General features: G+C 44.4%; 2 protein-coding genes across 2 annotated transcripts in view; both read right to left on the reverse strand.

Moving 5' to 3' along the window:
* The window catches only part of ANK2 (ankyrin 2), a 486,040-nt gene extending 472,745 nt beyond the window's left edge, over positions 1–13,295 (reverse strand). Inside the window, exon 1 of the mRNA XM_083174496.1 lies at positions 12,703–13,295. Within this exon, the coding sequence (XP_083030622.1) occupies positions 12,703–12,777 (75 nt within the window). The 5' untranslated portion in view covers positions 12,778–13,295. The remainder of the gene's footprint in view (positions 1–12,702) is intronic.
* Positions 13,296–14,098: 803 nt separating this feature from the next.
* Positions 14,099–25,828, reverse strand: part of LOC146062267 (cell adhesion molecule CEACAM5-like) — a 46,550-nt gene continuing 34,820 nt past the window's right edge. Inside the window, exon 7 of the mRNA XM_083174531.1 lies at positions 14,099–18,298. Within this exon, the coding sequence (XP_083030657.1) occupies positions 18,245–18,298 (54 nt within the window). The 3' untranslated portion in view covers positions 14,099–18,244. The remainder of the gene's footprint in view (positions 18,299–25,828) is intronic.

Here is a 25,828-nt window from a genome sequence, read left to right on the forward strand (position 1 = left end):
CTAGTCGGGCTACGAAACTGGAAGTGACATCTGCCGCACTTCCAGTCATGGAAGTCCGTTCAGCCAGCTAATTGCTATAAAAACCATGGAGACCATGATGCCAGTCGCTGTGCCCAGGAAAAAGAGCACCTTGATGCTCGAAACGCGTTGGAAATGACTGACATCACCTGTACCTGTGGATCGACCTGGTGCTAAGCTTTTTGGAGCCTGGCAGGGTGCTCTTCCAGATTGCATCCCTGCCCTAACACCATCACTTGCTGGCTCCAAAAACCTTTAGGGGTAAGAATCCACTCAAGTTCTTTTACTATGTATGTTTATTTGTTTAGTAAATTTCCCTGATTTTATCTTTTGGTGCCTGGTACATTTGTCACACCCACAAACACCATATCAGAGACAATGTCAGCGTCATTTAGTATCTGACTCTTGTCATAAGCCAGTCGGATTTGCGGATCGACAGCCATTTAGGAACAGTCGTATTGGTGGAGGCTCTTTGTGTACACCAATGCTTTTTATGCACACAGGGCAACAAAATGTGTACAGTAGTTATGCCTCTGCTTTGGTGTGCAGATATGTGTCCTTCTCTGTGATCAGCACCCCTGCCATAAACAATTCCTACAGTGAATACCAGTCTTCTACAACTAAGGTAAATGCCTTAAATTTTCTTTTTGTGTGACCTATACCAATGAAGTGATAGCTTTACCTAACAGAATTAAACAAATGGTCATATGTTACTGACTGGACATTGACTTAAAAATCTTAAATTCTTTAGCCGAACCAGAGAGATTCATAAATGCTAATTAGGCCCACCTCTTGTGTAGTTATTTAGCTGAAGCATTCAGATTAAACCCTTCCAGAGGAAAATCAAATCAATTATAGTATCAGGATACAGTTAGCATCCCAGCAGCCACAACACCAACAGCATCACAACCAGAGCCAGAAGAGCTGCAATGGAATAAGGTGCCAGAATTGTAATCCCAACTGCCGGCATCCAGAAACGTAAATATGCGGGAAGCATTAGCATTTGGCTGGGGGGTGATGGTGGTGGTTAGGTTTAGGCACTAGGGGGGAGTTAGGGTTCCACTGTGAGGGGGATGTTAGGGTTAGGCTGTGAGGAGGGAGGTTAGGGTTAGGCACTTACAAGGGGGAGTTAGGTTTAAGATGCAGAGGCGTAACTATAGCACCGCAGCCCCCGCGGCCGCGGGGGGGCGCTGTGCATGTGTGGGCGCCGGGGGGCTGTGGTGCTATAGTTAGCCCCCTCCCGTCCGCCCATCTGCCGCCCGCCAATCCGCCGCCCGCAGCCTTACCTGTCTTGCTGGTCCCGTCCCGGCTCCCTTGCTGGCTTCATTCTTCTGCTAGTGAGACGGACCACAATAAAATGTCCGCCCCATATAGCAGACAGTTCTCTGAAACTGTCTGCTGCGGGCGGGGGGTGCGGCGGGGGGCGCCCCCCATTAACGGCGGGGGGCGCCCCCCATTAACGGCCAATTCATAGTTACGCCACTGTTAAGATGAAGGGTGGGGTTTAGATCTAGGTGGTGGTTTAGGAATTTTAGGGTTACACACTAGGTTGCGGAGGGGGGGGTAAGGGTTAGGCAGTGGGGAGGGTTGGGGGGCGGAAGAAAGGTAAGTATATTACCGGACCCCTGTCAGGTCTCACTCCTTTGTGATTGCAGTGTCGGTATTCTGACAGATGGCATCCTCACCGCCGGTTGTCTGTATGTTTTCCATATTATCCATATTTTACTTTTAGAGCTCTTTCACTAGTTAACTGTATACTGCAGTGGTTCCATAACTGTGTGCCGTGGCACCCTGGGGTGCCTTGGGGGGACTTACAGTAGTACCCTGGATTGGTTTCCCGTGACCAATTCAAATTATTTTTGACCATTGTAATAGAGAAAAACAGAAGTGAATCCTGTCCCTCACCAAAATACTGATCCCAAGGTAGAGATATAAACTCAATTTACTTAATTTAAAATCCTTTTCTGATTTTCTCAATGAGAAACTTTCGGCCTAGGGGTGTTGTGAAAGACTTCTGATACTTAGGGGCACCGTGATCTAAAAATTTTGGGAACAACTGGTATAAAGTATTATAAAAACATATCTACTGACCATTGAATGTGCTTATTAGGATTTCATAGCTGTGTTAAAGCAGTTTTGTACAAAGTAGGAAAGCAGCTTTCCCTGTACACTATTAAACAACCTTTAGGCTGCTCTGTGCAGCAAGCAGTCTTGTATGTCTAATGAATATGGTGCAAAGCTGTTTACTCTTCCTAAAGTCTGATATACTGTAGGCTACGTGACAGACAGACATGGCTGAGTATGATGATTTCATAATAATGTGAATGGGAAAAGCACGCGAATCTCTAATGCATGTCTCTACAAGAATATTTTTTAGTAGAAACAGAGATAGAAGTTATTGCTTTATTAGAGCAATCGCACTGTAGTCATACATAATGACTTAAAAGTGCACCCTGTAGCATCTGAATTGTACATATGGATTGAAAAAGTAGATATTTCATTTAGAATGTACTTTTAATTTGGAAATGTATCAAAGTGTATCCTGGAATTGAAGGAAAGTTTAAGTGTAGGCAACTGTTGACGGCACCAAAGCTTAAGGCCGAAAAGCTTTATCTCTCAGCTTTATTACGGGCTACCACTGAATTAATAGACTGTATATTTCCTTACTCAATACAATTACTATCTTCCAATGTATAGAGGCGATAGGTATACAAGGAAATATAGTTACTAATGTGCAACTTCTAAAAGATAATAGCTAGAATCAGATTCTATCTATTAAACCAGGGGTGGGGAACCTCAGGCCGGGGGGCCGTATGCGGCCCCCGTAGCCGGTCTGAGTGGCTTTGTCGGGAATCAAGAACAGGGGAATTATCGCATATGGTTGGTAGTTCTCGCAAGATTCCTCTTAATCAACATCAGCCGGTGACTGTCAGACCTATTCAGCGGCAGCCGCCGGAGCGTGGGACGGCTGCAGCAGGACAATTTGTAAAAGAAATTTTTACATATGGCCCCCGAAGGATTTTTTCCCCATTCAAACGGCCCTTGGCTCAAAAAAGGTTCCCCACCCCTGTATTAAATGATAAGATAAATGATAATTAGAGAATCAGTGATCGGCAACCTGTCGCTCGCGAGCTACCGGTAACTCCACTGAGCGAAACGGGTGGATCGACCACTGTTGCCCGTCAGCGCCCGCCTGTGTGTCCGGCCACCCACCCGCCCATCCGCTGCTGTTGCCTTCCCCTGCACAATCCTTGCTTAGGAGGAGACAGATGCTGAAGGTCATATTTGACCTCTAGGGTCTGACAGGAAGCACTGTGCTACAGTGTTACCAGCACTTCCTGGTAACGCTGCAGCGCTGTGCTCCCTCTCACACACTAGAAGTCAAATATGATTCCTAGCGACTGTCTGGATATTAACCCTTTGACAATGAGCATTAACCCCTGGCAATGGACATTAACCCCTGCAATGGATATTAACCCCTTGGCAATGAGCATTAACCCCTTGGCAATGAGCATTAATACCTTGGCAATGCGTTTTGATTCCTTGGTGGCACGTGCATATATAACTTTGCCCGCTGGCAAAGTTGGGAGGTATGCATTAGGTCTGAGGGGCATTGCAATGTGTGGCATAATGTGTCAGGGGCATTACAGTGTGCAGCATAGTATCATAGGCATTGTGTTGTGTGGCATAATGTGTCAGAGGAGTTGCAGTCTGTGGCATAATGTGTCGGGCATTACAGTGTGCAGCATATTGTGCATGGGAATTACAGTGTGCAGCATAGTGCGCAGGGGCACTATGGTGTGCGGCACAGTATCAGGGGCATTGGACAAATTTTAGTAGCTCTCTCTTTTTTTTGTGTTTTTTTGTCTCGAGTAGCTTATACCCCTTTCACACCAGAAATGCAGGGACAAACCCGGGAATTCAGTTCCCGGGACAAGCAGGGACATTCCCGGGTTTGGACCCATTCACACCAGAAATGTCCCTGCATTTTCTGGTGTGTGAAGGGGCGGGAAAGAGGCCGGCAGGAGGTTGGGAGGAGGCGGGCAGTCGGCGGGATGACGTCGGGCAGTCGACGGGATGGCGGCGGAGGTGGGGAGAATACTCACCCTGGTTGCTGGTCCTCCGCACAGGCCAGGGATCCACACAGGCGGCGGCGCAAATGACGGGACAGGCGGCGGATGAAGATGACGCAGCTCTCCGGCGTCCTCACTGCCGCCGGAGAGCTGCGTCATCATCATCCACCGGCTGTCCCGTCATTTGCGCCCACCGCCTGCATTAATTCCCGTCGGAAAGGACACGGCAACCCGGGTAAGTATACCCTACACCTTTCACACCAGCCAGGTCCCCGGGTTGAACCCGGGAACAAGCCTGCTACCTAGCCGGGTTGGATTGCTGGCAAATTAGCCCGGTAATTGGTCCCGGGTACCTTTCACACCAGAGGTAGTACCGGGTTGTTCCCGGACTCAACCCGGGAATTTAGGCTGGTGTGAATGGGGTATTACGCTCAATTAAGGTTGGAGACCACTGGTATAGATGATAGGCAATGTCTAGGTCAACAGTCACTAGGTCGACAACTAATAGTCGACAGTGACTAGGTTGACATCTAAGAATTAAAAAAATGTTGTGTCTATAAGTGTACCGCAGCCCCTCGCAGGACTCCCTGCACTCGGCACACTGTTAGAATCTAACTTTATGCCCACTTGGATGGTAAAGTATGAACCATGTCGGTTTAAAAAGAAACATTAAAAACTCCTGTCAACCTTTTCAGTTTCGACCATGTTCATGTTGACCTTTAGCTTGTGTTGACTTTCTGTCATTGTCGAACTAGGGTATGTTGACCATTTTTAGGTGTCGATTTACTCACGGTTGACCATTAATGGTTGACCTAGACATTGTCGACCAAGGGACCGGTTACCCAATCTGACTGGTTACTATGGGCAACATCTGAAAAACAGCATTTTAGTAAATATACCTCTAAAGGTGCCCATACACGGTACAATATTTCCATGCGTTTTGAACTAGATCGTATCGTATGCAATCAAATCGCATGTGATTTGCGTCCGATGAAATCTGAAGCTAGTTCAAAAAGCATGGGCTGCACAGACTTTATGTGCTGTGAGATGGGATGCCTGTGGGAGCGTGCATCGCATCGCACAGCACCCTCGCACCGTGTATGGGCACCTTAAGAGTTTTCAAACCCATCAACCAGCCTGTTATTGTATGTTAGAAGCTTTCAATAAATTATTAAAGCAGATTATGTTACAATGGTGATCTTCATTTCTGAAATACATTAAATAATGTTGTAAAATGTGCTGAGTATTTAGTTCCTAAGTAACAGGACTAAAGAAAGTAAATGCTATTCTGGAGAATGGATGATCAATAGAGTGTGGCACAGTCCCACACTTCCACAAACTTAGGACAAAGACAAGCTGAGTATCCAGCTGATACATTTTACAACTTTACAAAAGCATAGGCCGGCAGATAAATAAAGGTTCTGTTCACTTCAGCACCCTAGAAAGTGGTGTTCTGTACAATGCGGCTATTTGTTTTGGCTACCCACATACAGCCCAATTAGTACTATGATGGAAATCAGTTAGATGCCACTTTAACAATTTAAAACTGTAGCAATGCAAGATTCATACATTTGTATGATATAAATCTGATATAGCTGAAACTATATGCAGCGATCTCCAACATCATAACATGACTACAACCAAACTAACTCAAAACAGGTTTTATTACAATCTTTAATCATACCGCCCAACTGTCCCGATTTCTTTGGGACTTTCCCGCGTCCCGCCCACGGATAGCAATGTTCCACGGTGGAAGGGCAGTTAGGAGTCCCCCCTTCCACTCTATGTGGGAAATAGAAGATGTGTGCAGCATCTATCCACTGAAAAGAGGGACAGGGGGGCATGGCTGTGAGCTACTGGACATGACCTGTTGCTTCGCTATCGCAGGTATTTCTGCAAAGCTACTAACCTTTTTCTGAGGTAACACCCTTTTTCAGGAGTGCACAGCAGGGCTGCAAGCAGGGGTCCTGACCCTGCCGGATAGAAACCTGGGAGGTATGCTGTCATATTTGAAAGTTAAGTTAGCACAACTACATTTACATCTGACAGATCTATAAAATGATATATATATATATATATAAGAGGGGGATAGCAGCGGCACTCAGGACTTATTCAGACTGACAAACGACTCGTAGCCAAGACCAGTGACGTTTCAGCCCTTCAGGGCTTTTATCAAAAAACAGCTGTTTTTTGATAAAAGCCCTGGAGGGCTGAAACGTCACTGGTCTTGGCTACGAGTCGTTTGTCAGTCTGAATAAGTCCTGAGTGCCGCTGCTATCCCCCTCTTGTATATGGGTTTCTGCTCTGGCGCCACCCTGCTGAAGGCACCAGGCTCAGAGTATCGTTTATGGAGTTTGGAGTGCCAGCCTATCACGCTATATATATATATATATATATATATATATATATATATATATATATATATATATATATATATATGTATTTTAACCTTGCTTGTGTAATTACTATCTTCATTATCATTAAAGTACAAATATTAGTGTTTACTGATAGATTTATTAGTGTACTGTAGATAAATGTAAACCTAATGCATGAATAGTGTCTACTTCCATATGATGATAGTTATACTCTCGCGTGTCGCACCCATGTCCCATGCTGATTCTGAATTTACCAATGTTGTCATGAGCTACACAATTTATTCTCATTTTTCCATCGCTCTGCAAAACTAGCTTTACCCTTGCCTCTGAAAGGCTCCTCCCTTTCCTCACTCTGCCATCCTACTGTGCAAGCCTGTCATGCTAAGATAAAAACCATCAGAGACCACCTTGCATTGTCAAATGCACATTCTCAGCGTTCCATGTCCATGTGACTCACAATGCTTCTTACGTGACAAAATGGATTCACAATACTGCATTGATTCATTTAATATGCAACATCTGTGTATACTAAGTGGTGCAATGTAGCATACACATTTGGGCATCATGTGTGATTTTGTACATACTTAAACTTATTCCTGTGCCGTTAAAGTCGCTCCTATGGACAGAGTGGGGTTTTACTGCATGTGCGGTGCAAATAACGGTACTCTTTACCTAGCACGGCGCCCATCGTGGGCATCGCGGCCATCGCATGCACTAAAAAATGGGTGCGACGCGATGCCCGTGATGCCCGCGATTTCCCATAGGGAACAATGTTAAAAGTGTCAATGGACACGATTTTAGTGTTCAATGCCTCAATGCCCGCGATTTTTCCATAGGAAACAATGTTAAATGGGCCACAGAGCCCAAATAGTCCCCCTGAAGTCTGAAATGGCCCCCACAATTGTTAACGCCACCCCACGATCAACGTGAACCCGAAACGTGGCGAGCGCAGCGAGCCGGCGAGGGGCGGCGGTACGCGTCCTCCGACCTTTTCATACCCCCACTATCCACGTCGGCGTGGAGTTGAGAATAGAATAGTGTGGCGAGCGCAGCCAGCCACCGAGCCCGAAGCGTGGCGAGCCCCGCGAGGGGACGCGGATACCTTCACAGGTAAACGCGTCTCTTTGCGGGCTTCACAGGTATCCGCGTCCCCTCGCGGGGTTTGCTGCACTCGCCACGCTTCGGGCTCGGTGGCTCGCTGCGCTCGCCACACTATTCTATTCTTAACTCCACGCCGACGTGGATAGTGGGGGTATGAAAAGGTCGGAGGACGTGTACCGCCGCCCCTCGCTGGCTTGCTGCGCTCGCCACGCTTCGGGTTCACGTTGATCGTGGGGTGGCGTTAACAATTGTGGGGGCCATTTCTGGCTTCAGGGGGACTATTAGGGCTCTGTGGGCCATTTAACATTGTTTCCTATGGAAAAATCGCGGGCATTGAGGCATTGAACACAAAAATCGCGTCCATTGACACTTTTAACATTGATCCCTATGGGAAATCACGGGCATCGCGTCGCACCCGTTTTTTAATGCATGCGATGGCCGCGATGCCCGCGATTTTTTACCCCCGATGACCACGATGGACATCGTGGGCGCCGTTCTAGGTAAAGAGTACCCAAATAACTTGCAAGTTTAAAGAAAAAGTTGCTACTCTACATGGCGTGTTGAGGATGGGCGTATAAGGACACATCTGTACTTCAGAAGTTTGTCCACTTCATCAATTTGAGCAGTTTTTTTTATTGTTTCTTTGTAAAAACACTTGTCTATAAACAAAGTATATAATATCAATCACACATACAAAAAGTGCATTCTTTTAAGGATTTGTTTAAAGCCAAGAAGCATTTCCTCCCTCATTTCGTTAAAATAAATGATGGCAAAAGCCAAAATGTATTCATGTGACAGGACACTTTATTTAAAAGTTATAAAAGTGTTATTGGAAGAGCCTGTGTTCCGGTTTATTTGTATTCTGGAATGCCATGTCCCATTGTCAGCTGTGGCTTTCTTCTCACACATTGCTGTGTATGCATGTGACTCCTTCACTGCTTTCTCACTTGGCACTCACACAGTGGTAGAATTGTTACAATCTCTGAATTACATGCCAAAAATGTTTGTCAGCGCAGTCTTCCACTACAGAAATTTAATTTTGCTGAAAACATGTTTCTCATTGTACAACTTCTTCTTACTCACATAAAACATAGCAACATGCACACATGCGCACATACATTTTACATTATACAGCTTCTCGCTCTCACTCACACATATAAGGGATGATTCAGACCTGCTCATATAGCAGCAAATTCGGCCCCTCTGTCGATGGTTGGGTTCTGCTAATGCGCACGTGCAGCTCCCTGCAGCGAGCACCTTCCATGGACACTCGCTGTCTGACTGACGGGCAGGGGGCGTTCCGGGGTGGGCACCTAACATTTCGTGACTGTGCCCACAACAAAGGTGGGCGTGCCCATAGAAATGCTGGACAGACCCCAGGTCTTTCCTCTGCCTGCACGGGGTGGGCAGCTGACATCACATGACATCATCGCCCGCCCCCAATTCGCAGAAGGCCATGTAGCCGAAAAGCAAGTCCTTTTGGCTGTGAGCAGAGGAAAAATCATTCGATGGTAAGTCGAGTTGGCTGCTCATAGCGTAGCGAGGGGACTCGGGTGGTGGGTGGTGCGTTCACCACGGCAGCATTAACCTGCTCGTTAGTCTCTGAATAAATGCAGCCTAGCAAGCAGGTCTGAATTACCCCCATAGTGTGTAGGAAAAGGAATGACAGCATATTGCACAATGGGGAAAATTATTGAGGTTTGTAATTAAACCTGTGTACACACTAGACCAGGGCTTATCAAACTATTTTGCCATGGGAACCCATCATGCAATAAAAATGATTACAGGACCCCAGCTAGTTACCACATAATGGCTGCCACACATGTGGTCAGCAGGCCGCACAATCATGGCAGCATTGTGGAGGAACAAAATAATGTTAGGAGTCTGAAGTGACAGACAATGGAACTAATTTTTATATGCCAATAACATGGAGTCATGACCTCATGCTGAGATGTAACGACCTACTATGGGGTCAGGACCTACAGTTTGGGAACCGCTGCACTAGACGATATTGTTTATCATCAATGATTTGAACGCCCAGGCAAACAATATAGTGCATACACACTGAACAATCTTACAAACGATATCGCTCAGAAAGGCCAAAGTAAGAAAAATATAATATCGCTTAGTGTGTATGGGGATTAACAATCTGTTGCTGTACAGGCATATCTATTGGGCAATATACTGTACATTGGCGCATTAGCTCACCCATGGCTATCTTATTAGCCCTGATAACAGAGCCTTTGAGGATTCAGGAGAAAGTTAAGGCAAAAAAAAAGAGGGTAAAAATGACCAAGTCTAATTAGATACCTCCATAAAATGCATCAATTTAGCAACGGACCCTGGTAACATAACTGTTCAACAGCCAAACATATATTTTAATGCCTAAACTAATGCTTGTCAAAATACAGCCAGTGGGGCTGTTGCAGCATGCAAGGCTATAGGGTCCAGGGCCCAGCTTGATTGATGCTGCAGTCAGTTTCCTGGCACAGTACTGATTTGAAAAAAAAGGGGGGTGGCGCTTGAGCGCTCAAAGTACTACACATTAACAGTGAAAAAGATCAATTGGGTATCACATGAAACAATTTATTTATGACTAACGCATGAATATAAAATATATTAAAAATTACAAATTACATATAGACATAAAATAAGAATTGATAAAAATTGCACTCTGATGTGTAATATAGGACAATGAAATATTGTTATGATGCTATTCTCACTTGTTCCTAGTTAGGCTCTCCTCTGCTTGTTAATTGTGGTCCCCCTTGGTGTCCATATTTATACTGGTGTATTGGGTGTCCATATACCTGACAGGATGCCTTGTATGCTGTGTCCACTTGTGAGAGACAGAATTTTTTTAGTCTCCTGGTCTGGCAAGGCTCCAACAATTAGCAGGCGGTGGTATCCCAAGTTGTAAGTCCAGTTTCGAGATGGTAAGGTGGAAACCAAAAAATGGAGACAATATGTGGAGAGCTGGTCCAAGTAGAGAAAGAATTCAGGGTACTTGTTTCCTAGCACGGCGCCCATTGCATACCATCGCATGCCTTAATTAGTGGTATGCGATGGGACCCGATTTTCGGGTCCTAAGAGCCGCACTGTACAATTTTAAAATCGCGATGCGATCGATGCGATCAAAATGATGATTTAATTGTACATGCACCCTGATGGGTGAATAGTATGTTATATGCACCCACATTGTTAATGCCACCACTACTTAACGCCAACCCGAAGCGAGGGGCGGCGGTACGTGTCCGCCGACCTTTTCATACCCCCACTATCCACGTAGGCGTGGAGTTGATTTTATATAGTGTGTGAAGTAATCCGCATGCGCTCGCCACACTTCGTGCTCGGTGGCTCGCTGCGCTCGCCACACTATCTAAAATCAACTCCCCGCCGACATAGATAGTGGGGGAATGAAAAGGTCAAAGTCGGAGGACGAGTACCGCTGCGCTCGCCACGCTTCGGGTTTGCGTTGATAGTGGCGGTGGCGTGGTGGTGCATTTAACCATTAGCGTGCTTATACAATTAAGAATCGTATTGCATCGCATACATCGTATGCGGCTGTATGGCATGCGATGGCATAAGATGCCATAAGATGGAAATCTTGGGTGCTGTGCTAGGAAACAAGTACCAAATGTTTTATTATTATTGTACAAACCATATTCATTTTTAAATGGCCTGTGTATGTCCTATAACGAAGCCATCAAGAATATGAAGAGTATGAAAACTCCATGTAAGAGCTGTTGATGAGCTGCAGTGTCATGGATGGTAATGACACCTCCAGCTCCTCTAAATGGCTGTGTCACAGAAGCACTAGCCTAAACTTCACCACTTTTACCGCTTCCACATTGCCAAAACTTTTTAAAAAACGGTATTTTTAAACGGTATTTAAAACGGGTCTGAGCCTTCACATTGCAGTAGATTACCGTTTTAAATACCGTTTAAGTATCATTCCCATCAGTCAACCCGTTTAATCCCCTGAACATGTTTCAAGGCAGGATGCAGGGGACAGCCTATCACAGGTCTGTAATCTGTTGTTTTTACTAAATACCATTTCAAAGCCATTCTCACTGCATAAAAAATGGCTCTGAAACGTGTAGGACTCTGCTTTTTAAACGTTTTGAAATACCAGTTATCTTTAACCAGTAAATCAACTCTGGCACTTTCCCACTGCAGCCGTAAACGTTTTGAAATGGGAAAAAAACGGCAATATACCGTTTAACAAGTGCAGTGTGAAAGGGGTATGAGCTACACAAAACCTACCTCAGTTATTTGTTATTGTATAAGTTTAACCCAAATTTTTGTAACTAGTGTTTCACAGCAATAGGTAACACAGTGGTACCAAAACATCTAGTACATAACAGAGACATAATGAATGGATTTAATTTTTGTGACTAGAAGATGATAGTATTATATATCTGTCCTGTTTCTGAGCATAAGGGGAAGGGCGTGGTTTGTTTGTGTTTTTAAAGAGGTGACTGCATTTCATAGCAGGATACCTGATCAGCCCTTATAATAATATAATATACTATAATAATACTATATTTGAGTACTATTGCGAGAAAAGTGCTATATAAATATCATTAATATAATCATTATTGTTATTATTATATACCATACTATGTAATATATATATATATATATATATATATATATATATATATATATATATATATATATATATATATATACCAATTTAATAATAGAGCACATATATTGCTTTGTACACTCATTAGAATCAGAGTACTGTAGGTGTGGGGCACCTGTGTACCTGTCATAGGAGTAAGTGGTAATGGGCTGCTCCTGTTATTATCATGCAGTAGAAATGTGCTTCACACATGCATGTGCCAGGCCCAGTATATCTTTTGTATCATTGTTATAACGATGCTATCAGGTGGGTAGGTGACGTCACTGAGCGATGGGGCGATGCCTCTGTCTGTCTAGGAGGGGAGTAAGCAGGGCTGGTCCCTATGTCATCCTTACCAGACTCACACCTAGCGGTCATACGCATCACACCCAGCCCACTCCCATTGTACTGTCACATACAGTAGGATAAGGCATAATGTACACAGTGCACGTGCACAGAATGGGAAGCTATGGCACTGCCAATGTGCTCCAAGGGAGCCACTCACCTGGCGTATCTTTGGAAGCATAGGGGGAGACGTGCTACTCCCTGGCGTAGAGGGGGCAGAGGTGGGAGAGGCCATCTTCCCGCAGCCGGGGCTTCTGTCCCCTCCTTCCTTGCACTTAGCAGCACCTTGGTTTGCAGCAGGCTTCTTGCAGAGGATCCTCGGTTCCAGTCAAACACCTTCCTCATAGAATTGTTGCATGGGCAAGGTTCCCTTCACCAGTGCTTGTCTGCCAGCAGGAGCCCCGCTCAGCGCCGTCAGTGGTCTGCACCGTCAGTGTTCTGCTTCTGTGTGAAGAGGTGTCCTGCGTGACACAGAGGACAGAGCCACCCGCAGTATCTAGGGGCCGAACACAGTAGCAGTAGTGACCTTCCTTACGTCCAGCAGAAGTCAGCAGCACTGGGAGCTGCAGAGAGAGAGAGAGCTGCTGCTGCACTCAGCGCCTGGTAGCCTGCAGAGCATGTGTGTGCAGCACGGGGGGAGAGTGCTGCTAGTGTGCTACGGATTATTATAGAAACAGCACTCAGAGCCGGGAATCTGACATACACACTGGCTGGGCTGGAGGCTGGGCTGCTGATGAGCTCATGGACAGCTCCCAGGACTGGAGTGTCTCTAGCACTGGCAGGGATACCATACCCCCTGTCAGTAAATGGGCAGAAACACAATAAAAATAAGTGTCATCCTTAGCAAGGAAACATATAGGTCAATACAAATGATGTACACTGCAGCATGCTGTATGCCCACAACCAATGGTATGAGACAATAAGGCTTGTCACCGCCTTTCCTCCTGTCTCTTATACTGAAGCTATTATTCTGCTACATTTTTGCATTTTTACCTAGGCCGACTACTATTGGTCAACAGTGACTAGGTCGACAACTAAGAATAGTCAACATACCCTAGATCGACAATGGTAGAAGGTCAACACAAGTTTAAGGTCAACATGTACATGGTCGACATTCAAAAGTATATGCAAGTTTCGGTGTTTCCACCTTTATTAAGAACATGTTGGACCTTGTAGTAATTTTGTCTTGTAAAGTCCCGAGAGTCTGCCCACACTAGACTGCTGCCTACAGGGTTGCTATCCCAGGATGGCACCAGGGCCATATAACACACAGTAAGGGGCCCATTTATCAAGAGCAAATTGCTTTACAAAATGCAATAACTGTCTGCTATCAGCATTTTTAGGTATTCTTGAAATGTATCAAGGAGGTATCCCATAAATTAACATGGCTGTTTTTGCCTCAACTCTGTTTCCGAAGTGCCCATCTTTATAATGGAAACTGCGATCTTCTCAAATGTATCAAGATCCCAAATTATTTTACTTTCGGATCTTGTGCCACTCACCCGCTTGCTCTCTCATCTCCCTGGCACATTTTTATAGCTGATCACTGGCAACTTCTGCCCTGGCTCCAGAGACTCCCCTGGCACCTCCACAATCAGTTAAGCACTGGTTAATTATTGGATTTTTTTTTACAATCTGTTTTTATTGAGATTTAAAAGAGGTAACAGAAATTTCACTCAAGGAAACATATGAATAGCGAAACAAACAGTTTCAAACAATGGGTAGCAATATGGCCACTGCGAATAGGGTCCTTGTGGGTCTGTGAACTGATTAAATATAAGGAAATGAGGAAACAGAGGAAAGTGTGTTGTAGGTATTCGCAATAGTACAATCTAACTGGGGTGTAAGACAGTTATTGGATTTTATGTGTATGGCTGGATCTCCATCCACATATATTTATTCTTATTTATATATTTATCATTTTTAACAATCTAATTTTTTTCAATCAAAACACTTGCCCGCCTTCAAAGCACTGATTGGCCGGGTGAATAAAGGGGGAGTGTCTTCAATGTGAGAAGACACTTCTCCTACTGTAGCCGCAGATCGCCGGGACAACCTTTTTTTCGCACCAGCTATCCTAGTACCCCTGCTTTAATACATCCCAGTGGCCTTGCAGAACACTGCAAAGTGATAGGCTGCGATGTCACCATACTGCCATCGCATCTTTATGATAAATGCACCTCTAAAAAAGGAGTGATGGCCTCTATTGATTTGTATGTATGTATATATATATATATATTCACACTTACCCAGCTTAAGTTGTTAACGCCACTGAGGCATGATTGACAGTTTGTTTATCCCACTGTGTACATGCAATACTGCATACTTTTATTATAGGAGAATATATAAATTTGATAAATGGCCACTGCTTACAGGACTCAAAACTATTCACTGCAACACAATGGCTACTGGGCCTGAGTCCTAATACTGAGATGCCCACTTACACTGTCTTGCAATGGAGCATTTCCTCTTTGTGTTTCTATAGACACACCAATAAAAACTTGCACCAGCCATATATTAGGTGCAGTTTCTCTGTCTGACTATGGCCTCCTGTGGGAGCAGCTGTACACTTTGGACGCAGCCACTTATCGCAACACACATGTTCTCTTCCAGAAATGCCATTGAAATCCACAGACCCTGCATTCAAATATATGCTCCATCTCCATGGAGTAACAATTGGGACTGCAGCACATGCACAAAAGAATAAACATTGGCTGGTTGCATGACTAACAGCAACACACATTATCATGGCAACAGGTGTGTGTGTGTGTGTGTGTGTATACAGTAAATATATATATACACATACACAAGTAATAATCACAGTGTACAAGCAAGTCCCCATCTACACATATTAGAATAGGAGTTAAAATTATCTTAAAAAAAAAATGAAGTGTGATCCTCCAGCCGTGTCCATCCGAACCTGAATATTCATGTAACATTATAAAACGAAAAGTTATGATCTACTACTTTATACAACAAATGATTACTACTCATATGTCTCTATACATGTATGCAATTCAAAACTTGTATTTGTGTGATGCTCAATCCTTAAATAAAAATATAAAAAAAATGTATTTATTTATTTAAACACAGCAGTAGCATTTCTGTTGGAATGTACAGTATATTTTGATAATGTTTATAAGTAAAAATGAAGAGAAAAAAGTATTGAAAGCTGTACTACCGTCTAGGAAAATATTTCCCTAATGTTTTCCCTCTCCCTATCCAGTGCCCAGGGAACTGCAACATTCAGCTGTGTTTGCTCTATGTATTGGGATGACACATATGTGTTACAATGGACCTCTATCATAATGATCTGCAATCAAGTGTCTAGCTTTCCTCAAATGCTTCTACTGTAAATCCCACTGAGCAATAGAATAGTGACTCCCAAATTCCTCAGCCTGATGTGGCTTTAAAATGCTATAGTATAATAATCTTCCTAATGGTTGATGCTCTCCCTCTCCAATTAACTAATAACCACTCACAGGGGGAAATTTAATAAGATGTGTATTCTACTTCACATGTGATGTTGCTATGGGCAACCAATCAGAATCTACTTATTTATTTAGCATCCTCTAAAGATAGTAGACTGGATCTGATTAGTTGCCCATAGCAACATCACATTTGAAGTAGAATACACATTTTTGTAAATTTCCCCCACAGTGGCGTCATGTGCACACTGCTACAAGAGAGGTATCATGGTGAACTTGGATGATTGGTTCTTTTCTGCAGAAGCTACATCAAGCTTACTCATCCTGTCCCTGTCCTGGTCCCCTTGCAGACTATGTCATCTCTCATGGTTGGTCGAGTCTCTCTGTCTTGTTGACCACACCCCCTCTGATGGATGACCAACCACTTGAGTTGAGACCCTACAATGAATTTCCCTGTGGGTCCTTAATACCCTTCATGCTAGTTCTAATGCTGATCTGTCTCACCTGTGACCTATATACAAAAAAAAACATGTTCACAAGTTAAAAAGTTTGTGTGAAATCCATGAATAGTTCTCAGCCTTCTAGTTTTCCCTTTCCCTAAATAGTTACAATTGAATGGTGGGCTATCCCTGGCCATTCTTTCTATTGTTTACTAAATTTAATAGAGCCAACTGATAGCTGGGTATGGGTCATAGGGTGGACAGTAATGAGGGCCATAGTCAATAGGTCGACCAATATTGGTCAACAGGCCATGAAAAGGTCAATATACTTTTGGTTGACATGGTCAAAAGGTTGAATCAAGCAATAGGTTGACATGGAAATGGTCGACATGAAAATGTCCACATGAGTTCTTCATATTTTTGGGTGTCTATGCCAATAAAAAGGTTGACATGAACAATGTATGAGTGTACCACGTTGCTTCACTTGCCATGCTTCAAACTACACTTGGCACACTAGCCAACCTTATCATGTAATTTTCCATGTTGCCCTATTGCTTGTGTCAACTTTTTTCACCATGTCAACCTAAGGTATGTCAACCTTTTTTCATGTTGCGACCTATGGCCTGTCAACCAATAGTGGGGCCAACCTTTTGAATGTTGACCTGCCGACTCGCATCCCCTGATAGATAGATCCTCATCCCTCTTCTTATATTGTTTGATGGGAATATTTGGACCTCTGCTCTTTTAAAATGGAAAAAAATTATCAGAGGAGTAATTAATAATTTTAAACTAAATACACATAACAGACAATAAATACATATCTGGAAAAATATAAAAAATATTCATATTTTCTTGTAAACAATGACATAGACCCAACACAATGCAATACTATATATTAGCTCATGGTATCGTAGAACTTTCCGTCTGGATTCTGGCGGTCATTTCTCCAACATCGGAATCCCGACTGTCAGGAGCCCGAAAAGCGGGGCGAGCGCATTCAAGCCCCTTGCGGGCTCATTCTCCCTCTATGGGGGTAGTGGACCCCTATGAAGGAAAATAGCCAATGTAAGTCGGGATTTCGATTGTCGGGCTCCTGATAGTCTAGTCTCCAATACCGGAGAAACAACTGTCGGCATCTCCACTGCCAGTGAGTCATCCGGCACCCATTAGCTTAGTGGTTTAAAAATGTTTCTGCAAATATCTGTGCATCAAAAATGTCTATGCAACTAAAAATACAAGCACAGCATATATATATATATATATATATATATATATTATATATATAGTCTTTTTGTTACAGACAATAAGGGACAGTGGTCCTCATTCAGTATCGATCGCAATGCAAATGCAGTAGGAGGTGAACATCGTGTCCATCGGTCAAGATGGTCCGCAGCAATAGCAAGCTGAGTGAACCTCTGCTTACTCAGGTTGCCTATCACATAGCAGCTTGTGAATCCAGGGAAACTGCGTCTCGCAACGAAGTCTTTGTCCACGTCACCCCTTGGAAAACCGGAACGACACACTCGTTACTGGCAATGCCAACCACCCCCTCCCCTCAAATGCCTCTGTCTGTCAATCACACAGAGGCATTTGCTATACTGCAATGTGATTGCAGGACCCATTCTGCATATGCTCAGTTTCCCGATAGTCGAATACTGATACCAGTAACTCCACTTTTTCTTTTTTTTCTTTTTTTTTACATTTTTATAAATGTACATGTGCATCTTAAAGTTCACTTTCACTGTTACACATTTGATTCCAGGTCATAGTAATGTGCAGGTCTTGTAGAAGGCAAGGCATATGTGGGCTGTATCCAGCACTGTAGAAAGGTAGTTTACTTGACGTTCCTAAGGTCCTGGTATATACTCTGATCATGTTTAGTAAGATCCTAGAATAAGGAAAAATGTCAATGATTCTATCTTCTTGAGATTGTGTTTACCAATATTGCAAATTAGCAATTAAATTACATTGACATTTAACAATAGCTTACCAAGACATTATGGGGGAAATTTACCAAAATGGATTCGTAGAAAAAAGGTGTATTTGTAGGGAGAAATACACCTTTTTTTTACGAATTTGTATTTTCGGTATTTACAATCCCAAAAATACAACAATTCGTATTCCTAAAGATGGAACATTCGTATTTGTATTTACAAATACGAATGCCCTACACCATCGATAGGATACGACAGAAATCACCATTCAAAAGAATGGTGGTTTCTGATTTACTAAGCAGCCGTACTGACAATACGGCTGATAAGTGGTGTAAAACACCCACGCAAATACGACAGGAAAATAGAACACCATTTTCCTGTTCTATTTGCGTTTTAGCCTGCACGGATCAGTCAGATCCGTGCAGGCTGCAGTGTAAAAAAATAGAAAAAAAATTAAATATTAAAAAAAACAACGGCGTGGGGTCCCCCCCACAGCTGTAACCAGCACCAGGCTGAAGGAGCCGGGGCCGGTAATTAAAAATCAGGGAACCCGACAAATAGGGGTTCCCCAATTTTTAACAACCAGCCCCAGGCTCCAGGTCCGGGGCTGGTTCCCAAAATACGGGGGACAAAATGACTAGGGGTCCCCCGTATTTTAAGAACCAGCCCCAGGCACAACCAGCCAGCAGGGTAATGTCACAGCCGGGGGACACTTATAATATAAGGTCCCGCGGCCAAAACATTAACCCTACCGACCAGTCAGCCTGGCCAGGGGCCCTGGGGGAGTGGGGACCCCCCCAATGAAGGGGTCCCCCCCTCCAGGACTTACCTGACCAGGCTGAAGCCTGGTGCTGTCCTCGATGCCCCTGGGCGGTGGGCATCGAGCTGATCGTGGTGTAAAAAATAGATAAAACTATTGTTTTTTACTGTGGCACTACAAGTGCCAGCAAGCCTCCCCAGCAAGCTGGGACTTGGAGAACCACAAGTCCCAGCCTGCTGGGCATTAAAGGGCCCGCTGGCACTTGTAGTTCCACAGTTAAAAAAATAGTGCACAAAACACACTGACACACTTTTAAAATAAAACTTTAATACACACATTACACACATACTAATACTTACCTATCTTCTTCCCGTAGGTAGCCCTGGTCCTGATGTCCTCCGGTCCTGTGTCGGCGTTCCTCTTCATGTCGACGTCCTTCTTGAATTCGACGTCCCTGTCGGCGATGGCGTCCGGTGTCCGGGTCCGACGAAATCCATGGAGGAAGCTGTGGAAGGAAACCATACTCACCTGTCCCAGCGCGACGTAGTCCAGGTAAGGGTCTTGGCAAAAAAACAAACCGACACCCCGAAACCAGACCGGACTCTGAGGGAGCCGCACGGTGTTTACATCGTGCGGCTCCGCCTCCCGAATGCCGCTATTGGCCGCCTTGCGGCCTAGCGGCCAATCAGGAGCCGCTAGGCCGCAACAGAGTCCGGTCTGGTTTGGGGGTGTCGGTTTGTTTTTTTGCCAAGACCCTTACCTGGACTACGTCGCGCTGGGACAGGTGAGTATGGTTTCCTTCCACAGCTTCCTCCATGGATTTCGTCGGACCCGGACACCGGACGCCATCGCCGACAGGGACGTCGAATTCAAGAAGGACGTCGACATGAAGAGGAACGCCGACACAGGACCGGAGGACATCAGGACCAGGGCTACCTATGGGAAGAAGATAGGTAAGTATTAGTATGTGTGTAATGTGTGTATTAAAGTTTTATTTTAAAAGTGTGTCAGTGTGTTTTGTGCACTATTTTTTTAACTGTGGAACTACAAGTGCCAGTGGGCCCTTTAATGCCCAGCAGGCTGGGACTTGTGGTTCTCCAAGTCCCAGCTTGCTGGGGAGGCTTGCTGGCACTTGTAGTGCCACAGTAAAAAACAATAGTTTTATCTATTTTTTACATCACGATCAGCTCGATGCCCACCGCCCAGGTGCATCGAGGACAGCACCAGGCTTCAGCCTGGTCAGGTAAGTCCTGGAGGGGGGGGACCCCTTCATTGGGGGGGTCCCCACTCCCCCAGGGCCCCTGGCCAGGCTGACTGGTCGGTAGGGTTAATGCTTTGGCCGGGGGGACTTGCATAAAAAGTCTCCCCCCGGCTGTGGCATTACCCTGCTGGCTGGTTTTGCCTGGGGCTGGTTCTTAAAATACGGGGGACCCCTAGTCATTTTGTCCCCCGTATTTTGGGAACCAGCCCCAGAGCAGGAGCCTGGGGCTGGTTGTTAAAAATCAGGGAACCCCTATTTGTCGGGTTCCCTGATTTTTAATTACCGGCTCCAGCCTCTGTCAGCCTGGTGCTGGTTTCGGCTGTGGGGGGGGACCCCACGCCGGTTTTTTTATTTATTTATTTATTTAATTAATTTTTTTTACACCTTGCAGCCTGCACGGATCTGACTGATCCGTGCAGACTGCCTACAAATAATTCGTATTAGCAGCCGTATATACGGCTGCTAATACGAATTCCTACGACATCGGAGGGTTACAAAGCAGTCGTATATGACTGCTTTGTAACTGATCCTCCGGAACACGACTTTGCATACGACTTAAACAGTCGTATGCAGTCGTAGGGAAAATACCAATACGAAAAACTAGGTTTTTCATATTGGTAAATTTCCCCCTATGTCACTTCTACATAGACGGTCCTGGTTCCAAAAATACGAGGGACAAAAGAAGAAGAGGTCCCTGCATTTTTGTAAGAAACACCAGGCTCCAATAGCCAGCAGGATAATTCCACAGCCAGGGGACACTTTTTATGCAAGGTCCCCTGGCCAAGGGGTGTGGTGTAATGCCCCAACAGACGGGATTCCGACCATCAGTATACCTCCATCAGAATACCAACTGTTTAATGCCTGACTGAAAGGGGTTATTCTCCCTTGTGGGGGTCCACAACCCTATAGAGGTAGAATAGGCCCTGTGGCAAGTGCAGCGAGTGAGCAAGCCTGCTGCATTGTGATAGCAGTGAGCCCGCAAGGTGCACCTTAGCGCTCGCCCCCCTGTCGGAGTACCGGTTTTCAGGATTCCAATAATGGTACACTGATCATAGAAATCCTGTGTAATGCCTCAATTGTCGGGCCATTACACCACACCCCTCTGCCAGGGGACCTTGCATTAAAACTGTCCCCTGGCTGTGGAATTATCCTGCTGGCTAGGGGGGCCCAGTGCTGGTTAAAAAAATATGGGGGACCTCTGCTTCTTTTGTCCCTTTTTTTTTTGGAACCAGGACTGTCCAAGATCCCGATGCTGGTTTTCAAAATATGTGGAACCCCTATTGAATTTTTCCCCCCAATTTTCTGGAACAGGACCGGTTAAAAGTGCACGGGGCTGGTTATACTTGTGGGGGGACCCTAATGTACCATGTAAGAGACATGTGATTTGGTTTCAAGGACATGCAAGCAATATGTGGATGGTGCTGATAGCATCTAATACATATGCAGATTTATACACCCACAAAGAAAAAGAAGTATTTTGTAGGGTGCACTGAGAATCAGATATTCATTAATTATTTACCATAAAAAGTAACTTTTATTTATTCACTTAAAAAGGTCTCTCAATTCAGAGGAGACCATGCGACCTTGTCTCAGAGTGAAATATTAAAAAATATAGAAAGAGTGATAAAGAATGAAAAGAAATGTGTACAAATTTTAAAATCAAAGGAAAAGGATGAACATGTGTACGTCAGATTATTACTCAATTCTTGGCTATAATTGCCTTTTTCTTGTAACTGTTATCTGTTATTGTTATTATGTTGCAATAGTGCAAACAAATATGTTATCCATATAGTTACTAGGATTTTATTCATAGTACAGAGGCATTGTGCTGTTGTCAGTATTCCTCTTGTGAACCACGCTATTCTGTCCAGGGATATGATAGTGTCCACTAATCGGTAGTGATTTCACACCTCTGCACTAAATCGGTATGGGGAGGACCTTAAAGGCTTAATTTTAGGCGAGGGGTATCCTTAGTATATATGTTCTCAAGTCTGCATATCTCTGTATCTGTATTTAAGCGGATTGACCGCCAGAACAGGTGCAATTAATTACTGAGAGTTTATTATTGATATCCCTCCTTATATATAGGGAATTAATTCTTGTCAGGCAGCCCGTGTATACAGAGTCTCTGTTACCCAGAAATAAGCGAAATTCTCGCTGGGATCAGAGTGGCTGCGTCGCTATATGACAAAATGAAACTGGGGTGGTTTGTACTAGCGCCCCATTTGGTGCTCCCCACCTCTACTAAATACCCGAAAGTAAGCGGTTTTACCGCCGGGGAAGTGCAGTGATATATATATTAGGCGTGTTATTTTATTCATCTAGTGTGAACATCCAATTCATATAGATTTTAAACGTGCCTCTGGTCAGCGCACTTTTTAGAGTTTTAATTCTCAGACACACATCATTGCTCCTGAACAGTAAATATTCTCCTTAGGTACATAACAGATAAAAGTCTCCCTCATTATTGTGTCTGTATATATTGTGTCATTATTTCAATGCTTATTTATATTATAAAGCGCACACATCACTCACTTTTATTATATTGTTTGTACAAGTCCCGTTGGGGTTTCAGGGTCTGTGTGTGCATACACACTATTCCCTCTCCCAATCCTGGACTACAGGGATTGTTATGATCTTAGTACCTATTATGGGATCGCGCTGTGCGCGACTCCTGATTAAAGCAGTGTTTTCTCACAATTATATATCATATATGCACGAATGTTTCAATTTTAATGCCCTCAGTATTCTCTGGGAGTCCCCGTGTCTGACAGATAGGGACTACCTTTTTCACAAGGGCTGCTGGATTCAGGCACTTTGCGGTCGCATATACATTAGCGTTGCCGCTTTTTCAGCACCCGCCCTGGGTAGCACAGTGTGTGTGCTCCCAGCGCTGTCAGTCAAAGTTAGTCCCGGGCAGCGTTTAGCTGTACTCCCGACACAAGCTGCGGTCGCATTAAGCTTAGCGCCGCTAGTAAGACAGGCGGGTCCCGGGTAGCGCTATGTCAGTGCTCCCGGCATTTGCTGCCCGCTCGTGCCACTATCAATAACTAGGCACGGAAAGTGTTTGATTCCAGCAATAATCTGAGCACTGCTTTAACCTAACGTGGTACACATCTTAGATCCTAATATGACAGTTACAATAGCTAACTACACATGTTCACCCTCTCCTAACTACCAACGACCGTTTCACTAAAGCTTCCTCAAGGTATCAAACATATGCAGATTTGTTTGGGCATATTAGGCCTCTAATGGCATTTTTCATTTTTCTAGTGCCATGTTGTCTGGGGGTAAGTGCATGCACATCTCCCTCCCTGTTTCCTCATGTCCCCCATCACCTGCACCTGGGGCCCTTCCTATATTTTTTTCCATTTGCTGCAGTTGCACCAGTTGCCCACTGTGTTTGCCCTACTCCCTCTGTTTATCCATGTCAACCATCGGTTGCAACAGGAGGCCATGGTAGTACGGCAGGCAGGGGGCTTCCCTTTCTGTGGTGAACCGGTTTGGGCTCCACGAATCCAGGGAAGCCTGCTCTGTCTGTGTGTCAAAGGGTGCCAGTTCTTGCAAGGGATGGAGGACTCCTAGTGATGGAGGATGGTCATGGGGCCATCCTCTTGCTGTGCTTTCCTATTACCTTGGCAATCCATTATAGTCAACTACAGTGGATGCTCCAGGTGTCACTTGCCCATCTCCAAGCCCCCAAGAAGGGGAGGTGCGATACATGGAGAATGACCTCAGATGTTGTGGCTGCTTCCTAACATATGGGCCACCACCTGCTCCATGGTTTACAGGTGGCTGGATGGATTTTGGTAGTACCTGGGCTGGGCACCAGGAGCCTGGGGAAGTTCTCTTTATTTGCCAAGAGGGTGCAAGCTGTGGAGCCTAAATTCAGACATGGCCTGGCTTGCTATCTACCTGGTGCAGCACCCCCTTGCGGAGGAGCTGGATGATGATGTGAAAGTCCCTCCAATGAGTGTCGACACACACCCTTTGGGCTGATGCACACTTCCAGGAGCTTTGGGATAATTGGAGCATGTACCGCAAAATGACACATGCAGCACTTGTCCCACTACGTCCAAGAGAAACTCTCTAAAAGAGCAAGATGGGGAAATATGGTCCTATTTCTTTTGATTGATGTGACCCCCAGTGCCCTGGTTGGGAGGGATGTTTGCTCTTCCTTAACCCAGGGGCCCAAGTCAGCTACATGTGCAACGGACCCTTTCCTGAGCCTATGGTATGCCCAGATCTCCTACTCATGACACTGTTCATGATGTGTTCTGCTGCAACTTGCCTGACACTGCCAGGGGTGCAGGAGGCAGTGATGTCTAGGCTGCATTGCCTGGAGGCAATTGAGTTCCATAACTTTTAACACCCTTCCACCACCCCCAAGAACGAGATATAAGATGAAGCCAGTCAGGTGTAAATTGGGATTCAGTGGGTTGACAGAGTAGATTCCCCTGGGGGCTAATGACCTGACCTTGCCTCTGTGCGGGGATCATTCTGGGAAGCTGCAGGCAACTTTTTTCCATTTGGGGTAGGCTCCTCAGGAGGCGCATGTAATTAATGCAGTTGTTAAAAAAATAATATGTAAACAAACATGGAATAAAAATATACAATTCTGATGTGATTCCTTGTGTGTGATGTATTCTTTATTTTAAGCAGAGGATAATTTGTGACGGTGACCCATGAAAATATTAATTCCATAAAAAATAAACAAAGTGAAAACATAGAAAACAAGTGATTAAATGGATACGTGAACAATCAATAAATATATATATATGGATGCAAAAGTGACTTAAGGTGATGGGCGTACCCAACTTACAAAGGAAGCGTATTTTCAAACCTGTAGCGGTTTCTTTAACTTCTGGTTGGTGTGTACTTTTCTTTTTCAGCTTCTTTTTTAGGTCAATAGAAATAAATGAGAATAGACAATGTGTAGATTCCTTTTTGATGTAATAAAACGTATAGCTGGATTGGATAACGTTATACGTGGGGTGAGTATAATTATTCCAGGGGCGTACCAAGAACTCACAGAATACATATGTAGGTAAACATATCAAGGTTTCTTTTTATAACACAGGGAGTTGTATATTGTTGGTAGTCTGCGTACCATAACTCACATGAAGTAGGTAAGGCGAAATCCTATAAAGGTTTCTTTCTTTCTTGGGGTTCTATCTGTCTTCTGATGTCTTTCCTCAATGACTAGAGATGAAGTACATAAATGAGGTAAGAAAGACAAAAAAAGAGGAACTTCAATATGTAGTGTTCAGAAATGCCGGAAGAAGAAAAGACTTTTATGTCTTTAGAAACACCCCTTTTAGAGGGTGAGGACACAAATACTGGTGTCTTACAATAGAGGAGCTTATAATTGCGTATCTCGCTTGTAAAATCTACTTTAGTAGGCGTACCTCACTTACAATTTATTGTAGGTGCTCTCCACATATATAGCGGTTTCTTTTATAT

This window comes from Crinia signifera, chromosome 1 (genome assembly GCF_055691185.1).
Source record: "Crinia signifera chromosome 1, ASM5569118v1, whole genome shotgun sequence".
Classification (NCBI taxonomy): Eukaryota; Metazoa; Chordata; class Amphibia; order Anura; family Myobatrachidae; genus Crinia; species Crinia signifera.